The sequence below is a fragment of the Gracilinanus agilis genome, chromosome 3 (genome assembly GCF_016433145.1).
Source record: "Gracilinanus agilis isolate LMUSP501 chromosome 3, AgileGrace, whole genome shotgun sequence".
Taxonomy (NCBI): domain Eukaryota; kingdom Metazoa; phylum Chordata; class Mammalia; order Didelphimorphia; family Didelphidae; genus Gracilinanus; species Gracilinanus agilis.
Genome location: NC_058132.1, coordinates 683,384,640 through 683,395,894, shown reverse-complemented (window position 1 = coordinate 683,395,894; position 11,255 = coordinate 683,384,640). Strand labels below are relative to the sequence as shown.

At 37.7% G+C, this 11,255-nt stretch overlaps 1 protein-coding gene across 1 annotated transcript in view; it reads left to right on the top strand.

Annotated features, from left to right (window-relative positions):
• Positions 1-2,798: 2,798 nt before the first annotated feature.
• Positions 2,799-11,255, top strand: part of LOC123242077 (eukaryotic initiation factor 4A-II) — a 29,206-nt gene continuing 20,749 nt past the window's right edge. The window contains exon 1 of the mRNA XM_044669569.1: positions 2,799-3,045. Coding sequence (XP_044525504.1) covers positions 2,799-3,045 — 247 coding nt within the window. The remainder of the gene's footprint in view (positions 3,046-11,255) is intronic.

The following is an 11,255-nucleotide window of genomic DNA, read 5'->3' as shown; positions in this document are numbered from 1 at the left end:
AAGCAAATACGAAAATCCTCTGGCATTCAAAGCCCTCTATAACCCAGACCTCAATCCCCACTCCACACATACCTTTCCAATCTTCTTACACCTTACTCCCCATCATGTACTTTTTTTTAACCCTTATTTTCTGTCTTTAGTATGAATTCTAAGGCAAAAGAATAGCAAGAGCTGGGCAACTGAGGTTTTGTGACTTGCCCAGGACTACAAGGCTAGGAAAGGTCTGAGGCCATATTTGAATCCAGGTGCTTGTGCTATCTAGCTATTCCCATGGATTCTTCTATCCAGTGACATTGGCCTCTGCTCTCCCAAGAACAAGAGGCTCCATTGCTCAACTATGGACATTGTCTTGGGCTGTCTCCCATGGCTGGAATGCTCTCTTACTTCATCTCTACCTCCTGGCTTCCCTGGCTTCCTTCAAATCCCCCCTAACATTCTACTTTCTAGAAGAAGCCTTTCTCAAGCCCTCCTAATTCTAGTGCCTTCCCTTTGTTGATTATTTCCTTTTTGTTCTGTATTTATCTTGTTTGTACATAATTATTTGCTTGTTGTTTCCCCCTCTCCCCCTTAGACTATGAACTTCTTGAGGATAAAAACTTGCCTTTTTTTGTATCCCCAGCATTTAGTCTGTCAACCAACCCTTATCAAATGACTATTACATGCCAAGTACTGGGCTAAGGGCTGAGGATACAAAGACAAGCAAAAGAGTCTCTGGAGCTCACAATCTAGTGAGGGGACAACAGGCAAACATTGTTAAGGATGTCAGCAGTTTAAATAGATGTTTATTGACTGACTCATCAGTCTCTCTTCAGTTTCCACCCAGAGTTATAACTAAGGGAGGGTGATTTGGGTTTTGTCCCCAGGGAGACAGACTGAGAGGGTATTGAATAGCACTTGAAACTCTTCAGCAACCTAAAAACTACAGTTGAGCCTCTATTTAGTAAGAACAATAAACTAGCCAAGAAAATGATGGGGTATAACTCTAAGGTGAGTTCCTGTTCTTCCCTACTTCCTCCCACCCTACCCACCCTGGCCCTGTATGAGTATCCTGAGGTCTCTATCTCTATATCCCCAGCTCCTGGGTAATGACATTTCTGGAGGGTTTGGGGAATGTTTGTGGTGCTGGCTACAGGTATAAAAAATTCCAAGTTACCTTGGTCTTCAGCCACCCCTGGTTCTGTCCTCTGGGGCTAAGCATGACAAAGTGAATTCCACTTTCCCCCAACCCAAAACAAACAAACAAAAACAAGAAAGTAGCTCTGAATTGAACCTTTTCTTTTCCAGGATAAACTTTCTCAGTTCCTTCAACAAATCCTCAATTAGCTACAATTCTAAGGCCTTCACCACTCTGGCTGCCATTCTCCAGACACTCTCCAGGCTATTAATGTCCTAAAAATGTGGTATCCAAAGAGAACTCCAGACATGGTTAGACAGAGCTGAGTTCCAGGCCATTACCTCCTCATTCTTCATGTTCATGCCTAACGTCTCTAAATAGTTTCAAAGGATGAAGGGAGGACAGAGACAAATAGAGACTAGGGAGGAATAATCTGAATTAGATAGGGATAACAGTCATGAGAAAGAACAGCTTTCCCTCTTCATACTGCTCCTTTCTAGACTTCACAACTAGTGCTGGGGATCTTCTCTTCTCCTCCCTTTTGTGAGGGGTCTGTCTCATTAGAATATAAACTCCAAGAGGGTAGAGACTAACTCTTTTTTTTTTTTTTAAACCCTTGTACTTCGGTGTATTGTCTCATTGGTGGAAGAGTGGTAAGGGTGGGCAATGGGGGTCAAGTGACTTGCCCAGGGTCACACAGCTGGGAAGTGGCTGAGGTCGGGTTTGAACCCAGGACCTCCTGTCTCTAGGCCTGACTCTCACTCCACTGAGCTACCCAGCTGCCCAAGACTAACTCTTTTTGCTTGTATTTCCAACCTTTTTCTCCTGTAACTTGGAAAACCCTTATTAAATGCCTATTTCCTTCAGTAAATGAAGGTGGCTGGACTAAATGGCCTCTACTCTATATGGGCTTTTCATCTCTCACTCTAAGATCCTATCATCTGTAAAAGGGAAATCATAATCCCAGGAGCACTTACCTCATAGATGGCCCCAATGAGGGTTTGATAGACTTCAAAGTGATTTATTAGGTAACAAGGAGGCAGTTGGGAGCCTAGATTCCTGCCCAACTCTCCGTACACAGAGATGGACCATTCTTTTACATACCACCACCATCTCATATATAAACCCCCACCCACCACCCCTTATTTCAAGCAGTTCCTGAAAAAACTCTGCATAGATGAAATGTGTATCAAAGGAAATATTTTCTCTGCCCTAGAAAAGCTTGTTATTTAACAGAATCTTACAATGAATCTCAGGTAAAGCAAAGAATCTTTCTGCAAAAGCAATAAACCTGTCTTTGCCTATCTTTTGTTCTGCCTATCTTTGGCTCTGAGTGATGGACTTAGTGATTTGCCCTATAATTGTTCTTTCATGTTTATTCATTCATGGGCCCAAAAGAGAAACATCACCCTCCCTTCACTACTCCCATTCCTTCCAACCTCCCTATTTCTGTGAAGGGCAGGCTCCTCCTTCCAGGCTCTCAGGCTGGCCACTCCTGGGTCATTAATGACCGGCATCTGACCAGCCTAACAGATCATTTTGGTCCTGGAGTAAATGTAAAGGGAGGTCAGGGTAGAATAAAACATGCCCTACTGTAGACAAGTACCCTACTGGTGCAGGAACTGGAGGGGAGGAAGAGCCCATCATCCCCCAGGGAGGCTGCTCCACACTTCCACAGTGGCCAATGGCCCTGCAGCCCCCAAGCAATGGGAGGAAGGGAACAGAAGGGCGCCATGGCGGTGGGAGAGGCATGTTTGAAGTGTGGTGCAATGGTGATAAGAACACCTGGAGAAGCTGGGCCCTGGAGAGGGATCAGAGGTCAATCTTGTGGGTGTGTCTATGGTCTGGGGCTGCCAAGAACACTGCCAGGGAGGAGGCACGGCCTCTGGGTGTTGGGGCCCTGGAACACAGCTCTAGTCAACCTGTGTGCAGTGAGAAATTACTGTTATTCTCATGTTACTAATATCTCCAAAAAGTTAGTAAAAACTGGTTCTCCCCTCCCCCAATCCTTTCTACTCCCCCACCCCACCCCATTCTTCTCTCAGTGGAACAACCTTCAATTTTTGGGTTGGGTCTTTGGAGTTTGTCTGGCAACTTGCCTGGGGCAGGTATCCCAGACTGATCTTTTTTGTCTTAGAAGTCTCTTCTATTGTATTGGCAGCATCTTCCTGGAGGGCTGGACTGATCCTCCTATCTGTCCCTCCCAGATAATCCAGTCCTGAACTCCTCAGTCTGATATTCCTGTCCTTTATTCCTGGAAGAGAGCCTTGGTCCCCAACCCCGGACCATTTCTTTAAAATGTTATTTTGCTTGAATGGACCCACTGTAAAGCTATTCTCCAATTTCTTGAAGATGTTAATTTCCTTGAATATGTCAATTGTAAAGCTATTCAAAGGTTCTGTCTCCAGCTTCTAGGAAGGTTAATTCTATTGCATTTTCCTATACAGGGAAGGGTCTCTGTAAACCAGAGAACATTTTGTATCAGGAACATTGTATCAGGCTCACTTTGTCTCTTAGTCTCTCAAGTTGGTCTCTAGGCAGGCATGGTCATAGCTCTCTCTCTCTCTCTCTCTCTCTCTCTCTCTCTCTCTCTCTCTCTCTTTTAATTTTGGGGGGCACTTGTCTGAAGTCCATGACTTGAGGCAGTGCCCCACTTTCCTCTCACTAAGTACATTCCATTTTAAAGATGGTTTCCCCCAGGGTTTTTAAAAATATTGTTAAAGAGGGTGTACTTTGATATTTTCAAGGTCCCCTTAAATTTCCACTCCACAACAAACCCATCCTTAGCTACAGCCTCAGTTTCTTCCTCTACAACCTTTCAGCCAAGCCTGTCCCCAACAAAGTGACCAAAATCATTTTCTAAGGCACAGATCTGACCTTGTTACTTCCTTTATACCCTCAGTAGCTCTCCATTCCTTAGAACTAGTTATCAGTTCCAAGGCAGAAGAGGGGTAAGGACTAGGTGATTGGCATTAAGTGACTTGCTGGGGTCACAAAGCAAGGAAGCATCTGAGACCAAATCTGAACCCAGGACTTCTGGTCTCCAAGCCTGGCCTCTCTATCTACTCAGTCACCTAGCTGCCCCTCCTTTACTTTTTGCATAAAATGTAAACTCTGCTTAAATTGGCATGTAAGGCCCTCTACAATCTGTCTCCAATTTTCTCACTGGCCATTTCTCATCTCAACAAAGATTACTAAATACTTTCTACGTGCCAGACCCTCAGCTATCTGCCAAGAGAGGACACAAAGTTGAAAAATTCAGTGTTCCTGGCTTCAAAAAACTCCTACAGTAACAGAATATCCTGGGGTGGGGAATGGCATTGACTGGCACCTGAATAATAGTGATCATGATGACATAAATAGGTCAGCTAAAACAGCTTCAATATGTACAAAGTACTTTCCATATATTATCTCATTTGAAAAACCTTGTAAAATACTAGAGGTATCATTATAACCATTTTAAAGATGAGGACAATGAGGCTGGGGAGGTTATATCAAGCACAGGGCTAAAAAGTGATCAGGGAAGGATTTCAAACCAAGGTGGTCCTGACTCCAAGACCAACACAGTCTCTTTTATCACAAGAAGAGCAGACTAGGGTGGGGACCAGCCCAGCCCTGGTCTCTCAGAAACAGGCCCACCCATGAGGAATGAAAAGAAAACTGATTTTCCATTGGACAAACATTTATTTAGCACCTTCTAACAATGTCTGGCTGGGGGAAGACAGAGGCAAAAATCAGTAAGGCACAGAGAACAGTTCCTAATGTCACTGCTTCCTAGATAAAGGCTGGCCTGGAGTTTGCAGTGTTATCATCAGTTTGATGCATGACCCAGAGGAGGCTTAGTGAGGGGTACCCTCCCACATGGTGCCTGCAGATACTGCCTATGCACTTGGCTCCCATTGGGTATCTTCCAGTAGGAAAGTAACATAGAAGAGAAGAATAGCAACATTGCCTACCATCTAACTAAGTTATCTGTCAAATGGGTCCATTTTGGTAGAGTGTCTTTTTCCTCTATTTAAAAAAAAAAAAAAGTTTATATACAATAGTATAGAGATGACTTGCTTGTTCAGTGTTTGGAAGAACTAAATTCTAAATCTCTTTGGTTCTCTCCTCTCTGACTTCATTTCTGACTTCTTTGATTTTTTTTCAGAGATGAGGTTATTGAGATTCTCTGTTCTCTAAGTTATTAATTTTGTATTTTGTTTAAGTTTTCAGTGGGTTAACATATAATTGAGTATAGCAAACCATTAAAAAAATTTCCTCTCGTTCCAAAGTTAATTCCCATTCTCATTTTTAACTTAATTTTGTTTTCTCTCATTAAAATCAAATTAGCTAATATTTTATCAATTTTGCTAATCTTTTGAAACAAGTATTTTGTTTTGCTTATCAGTTCCATAGTCTTTCTTTAAAATTTTTCTTATTCTCTTTTTCATAATTAAAAAATGTATTTACTTTTATAAGCATTTATAGTGTGAGACTATAATTGTCCCCTCCAAATGAAGAAAGATGGAACTTTTACTGCAAATATACTTAGCTATGATTGCATTAATCAGAGTACTAAAGACTTCCAAAGTTCTTTTTCTCTATAATATTTTGTCATTTTACTTTGTTCTCCCAATTCTTACTTTATTCTGTATCAGTTCATTGAGGTCTTCCCATTTTCTTCCCAAACTATCCATTTCAACATTTTTTATGGCATGATATTATTTTTAAAATTAAAAAAAATTTCCCCAATAACATGTAAAAACAATTTTAACATCCATTTTTTTTTAATTGGTGGTTCCAAATTCTCTCTTTTCCTTCCACCCACTTCTCCCTCCTGGAAATTTGATGTAGATTTTTTATATGATGGTACAATATTATTACAATTTATTCATTATATTAATTCATTTACTATTTTCTAATAGGATACTTACTTAGTTTCAATTTTTTTTTAAACCCTTACCTTCTGTCTTAGAATCAATTCTGTGTATTGGTTCTAAGGCAGAAGAGTGGTAAGGGCTAGGCAATGGAGGTCTAGTGACTTGCCCAGGGTCACACAGCTAGGAAGTGTCTGAGATCACATTTGAACCTAGGACTTTCCATCTCTAAGCTTGACTCTCAGTCTGCCCCCTTAGTTTTAATTTTTGACTACTATGAAAAGAGATTCTATAAATATTTTTGTATATTTTGATCCTTTTCCTCTTTCTTTGATCTTTTTGGGATACAGGCCTAGTGTTGGTATAGCTGTCAAAGGGTAGACATAATTTAGTGACTATGGGAACATAATTCCAAATTGCTTTCCAGAATGGTTAGACTGATTCAAAGCTCTACTGAGAGGGTACTAATGTTTTCCCAAAGTCTCTCCAACATTTGCTGTTTTCCTGTTTTGTTATCTTAGTCAGCCTGATGAATATGTGGTAGAACCTCTCAATATGTTGCTTTAATTGTCATTTCTCTAATTATTAGTGATTGAGATTTTTTTCATAAGGTTGTGAATAGCTTGGATTTTTTTCCTTCAGAAACTGCCTGTTCATATCCTTTAATGATGATTTATTGATTGGGGAATAGTTTATAAATTTGAATCATTTCCATAAATATCTTAGTTTTGAGACATTTATCAGAGAAATTTGCCACAGACTTTTTCCTTTTCTTCTCATTTTCATTATATTAGATTTATTTGTAAAACCCTTTTCCACATTAAATAATCAAAATTGCCCATTTTATCTTATATGACTTTTTGCTGTCTTTTGTTTAGTCATTAATTCTTCCCCTAACCATAGATCTAAAAGGTATTTTTTTCCTTGCTCCTCTAATTTTTTTATGATGTGACTTCATTTTCCTTTTTAAAAATTTTATTAACAGAATTTATTTTCAAGTTTCTCAACCCCTCCCTTCCTTCCCCACACCATAGAAGGCATCATCTGGAAAATAGATATGTTTGAACAGAACAATGGAAACATATAGATTATGTTTCCATTTTTCTGTTTATTCTCTAGAAGTGGACATTCACCAGTTATTCTTCAGATATTAAATCTATAAATGAATATAATGTTTTCTTGGTTCTACTTGTTTCACTCTTCATTATCTCACGTGGTTCTCCCAAATTTTATAAAATTTAGTCTGTTCATTTCTTTTAAAATATAATGTTTTGAATTAATTAATTGCTTGATTAATTGATTTGTTCAGGCCCCCCTTACATTCTCCACAGCAACATATATAGATTATGCATTTTGTGTTTCCACTTCTCAGTTCATTCTCTGGAGGTAAACATTCACAAATTATTCTTCAAATATTAAATATGTAGCTGAATATAATGATCTTAGTTCTACTCATTTTACTATTCATTATCTCATATAGTTCCTTCCAAAAATTAATCAGCTCATCATCTCTTATGGTGCATAATATTCCATTATAATCACATTACAATTTGTTTAGCCATTCCCCAATTGATGGACAGCTCCCGCATTTCCAGTTCTTTGTCACAACATAGGGAGCTGCTATAGATATTTTAGAACATACAGGTTCTTTTCCTTTTTCTCTGATCCCCCTTGGGGAACAGATCCAGCAATGGTATTGCTGGGTCTAAGGGTATATAGTTTTATAGCTCTAGGTGTAATTCCAAATTGCTTTCCAAAATGGTTGGATGCGAAGAGCCCGCTCTTCTCTTGGTTGGGTCTCTGGAGGTAGGATGGCATGGCGAAGAATGGAATGAAAATGAGCCAGAGTGCAAGTGAAATTACAGAGGCTGTTCCTTCTCTCTCTCGTGCCATCTGCTGATTTTAATTTTTATACCCTCTTTTCTTTATGATCTCATACAGGTTTTTTTCTTCCCATACATTCAAAATCACATATTAACTTTTGTTTGTTGTTTTTTTTTTTAAACCCTTGTACTTCGGTGTATTGTCTCATAGGTGGAAGAGTGGTAAGGGTAGGCAATGGGGGTCAAGTGACTTGCCCAGGGTCACACAGCTGGGAAGTGTCTGAGGCCGGGTTTGAACCCAGGACCTCCCATCTCTAGGCCTGACTCTCACTCCACTGAGCTACCCAGCTGCCCCCCACATATTAACTTTTGAAACATTACAAGATTGACATTTACTAATTATCTTACTGTGGTTAAACAAAGAAGCAAGCTTGTCAAGTATTATTCATTATAGCCTGGCTTGTTGGAACTTATTATTTTCAGCCATCTGTAAGGTACAGGTACATCAGTTCCTAGCTAAACATAATAGTTAATTATATTTTAACTAATTATATTATGTATATAGTTACGTTATACTATTCATTCCCATCATCAATCAAGGAGATAGTGATGGCAGTTGATTACATCCAATAAGATACAATAATATCAGTCTGGTCCAATGTTTTGTTCCCATGGTGTTTTTTCTGTTATAGGATCACTAAGAATATAGTTCTGGAAGGGTGATTCTGTGCTAGTTTGTCATTGCCTTAATTTCCTTGTGTTTCACTGTTTCTATGGTCTGTAGGAGTTTGGGAACAAACTCAGGCCAGGTATTTTCTTGCTGGAAACTTTAGAAACTTGCATTAACTCACTAACTGCTGGTTTTCTACTGGACTGATTCTAGGGGAAATTTCTATACTCTAGGGGGTTGTACAGGGGTTTATTTTGGGATAGTGGGTAGTCTGTGGCTGTGATTGTTCTTGCCATGAACCTATACTGTTTTTCCGTGTCTCCTTTGAGCTGGATAAGGATATTGACTGCAATAATTTCAATTCAAGTGAACGTCACTGTAAAAAGAATCACATGGGGTAAACTGAGTGTGGAATTTCCATCCTCCTGACAACCTGCCGTGCTGGATTGTCAGAGCTTGTGAGGTTAGCACGGCTACTACCTCACAACCTCGATGGCGTCCGGCAGTTGGATCAGTTCACAATTTCACCAACTGTGTTAATGTTCCCATTTCTCCAAATCCCTTCCAACACTTATCATTTTGCCCTTTTGTCACTTTAGTCATTTTGTTGACTATGAGTTGATGTCTCTCATAATTGTCTGAATTTCTCTAATCAGTAGTGATTTACAGCATTTAAAAATAAAAATTTTTTTTTTATTTTAAACCCTTAACTTCTGTGTATTGACTTATAGGTGGAAGAGTAGTAAGGGTAGGCAATGGGGGTCAAGTGACTTGCCCAGGGTCACACAGCTGGGAAGTGTCTGAGGCCAGATTTGAACCTAGGACCTCCTGTCTCTAGGCCTGGCTCTCAATCCACTGAGCTACCCAACTGTCCCCTTACAGCATTTTTTCATATACCTCTATGTGACTTTAATCTCTTCATCTGAAAACTTGTCTATTCATATCTTTTGCCCATTTATCAATTGGGGGAGTGGCTCTTCATTTTTTGCTTCATTGACTTGTTCTGCCCCTGAGCAATTAATGTTTTTCCAACTGTATCTTTATTTCTGTAGAGGGTTTTATAGTTGGATTTATATAGTTTCTATGGATATCTTTGTAAATATACTCCCAAATACTTCATAACTTCTACAATTATTTTCAATGGAATTTCTCTTTCTAGCTCTTCTCACTGGATTTTGTTAGTAAAGAATACAGAACATTTATGAAGATGTATTTTATATCCTACAACTTTGCTAAATTTATTGTTTTAATTATTTCATTTAGGATATTCCAAATAGGTTGTCATATAATCTGCAAAAACAATTATTTCTTCTTTACCTATACTTATTCACTAGATTCCTTTCTTGTCTTATTGCTACAGCTAGAATTCCTAATACTGTGATAAATAGTAGTAGTGATAATGGGCATCTTTGCTTTAACCTTGATCTTTTGGAAGGCTTCTAACTTTTCCTTATTACCAATAATTTTTGTTCTTGAACATAAAGCATTATATACTATATTAAGAAAGGGTCCATAAAATATAATGCTTTATGTATTAATTAATATGCTTCCTAGGATTTTTAATAAAATTGGGGTTTTGCCAAAAGCTTTGTGAATATTAATATAATCTCATGGTTTTATGATTTATTTTATTATACTATTTGTTATATAGGTTGTGCCAAGTCTTAGTGCAACTTTAAGTTTTACCAAATATTAAGTTTACCCATATTTGTAGTCTTTTAATGCAAACTGACCCTGTGGTTTAAGCCCAACCTTGTCATAGTGTATAATTTCTTTCTAATGTTATTGTAGCCTACTTTTTAATATTTTATTTTACATTATATATAAATGTTCATAAGGATATTGTTATGTAGTTTTCTTTCTTGCTCTGTCTCTCCATGATATAGGTATCAAGACTATATTTATATGATAGAAAGAAATTAGAAAGGTGCCTTCTTTTCTTCTTATTGCACATAACTGATATAATATTGGAATTATTCTTTGAATGGTTGAAACCACTTGTAAATTCACCTGGTTTTAGGTGTTTGTTTGTTTTTTAAGAGATCATTTATAGCTTAGTTAATTTATTTCTTTGGATACTGGATTATTTAGTCTATTTCTGTTTTTAAAATCTGAGCATTTAATGTTTTGTAAATAGTCATCTAATTTCTCAATGCTATTGGTTTTGTCAATGCATGTTTTTTTTTATAATTTCCTTTATTTCTTCTTTTTCATTTTTCATTTAACTATTTTGTTTTTCTTTCTCTTAAAAAATCATAGCAGCAAACTTTTATCTTTTATTAGTTGTTTTCTTCCCCTTTCCCCCTCAAAAAAATTATTTTAGTTTTATTTACCAATTCAATTATCTTTTTGCTTTCAATTTTGTAAATCTCTTTAATTTTCAGAATTTCTATTTCATTGATTAGTTGGGGATTTCTGGACTATTGTTATTCAAGTTTTGTAAGGTGTTTGCCCTATTCATTTATTTTGTTAATAAAAGTTTTTATTAAATAATATTTTTATTTTATTATTATAATATAAATAATAAGTCTTTTGTTAAAGAAGTGTCTAAGGACTGCTTTAGCTCCATCTCATAAATTTTGGTATGCTGTGTCAACAATCAAAATGAATAAATATTATGTACTAGTATGTGTCCATTACAGTACTAAGCACTAGGGAAACAAATACATAAAAATAAAGAGGGTTCTTGCCCTCAAGGAGTTTACAATATAACAGGGGAAGAGACTGAGCACAATAGAGGTATCTTCCTTCCTTCCTTCCTTCCTTCCTTCCTTCCTTCCTTCCTTCCT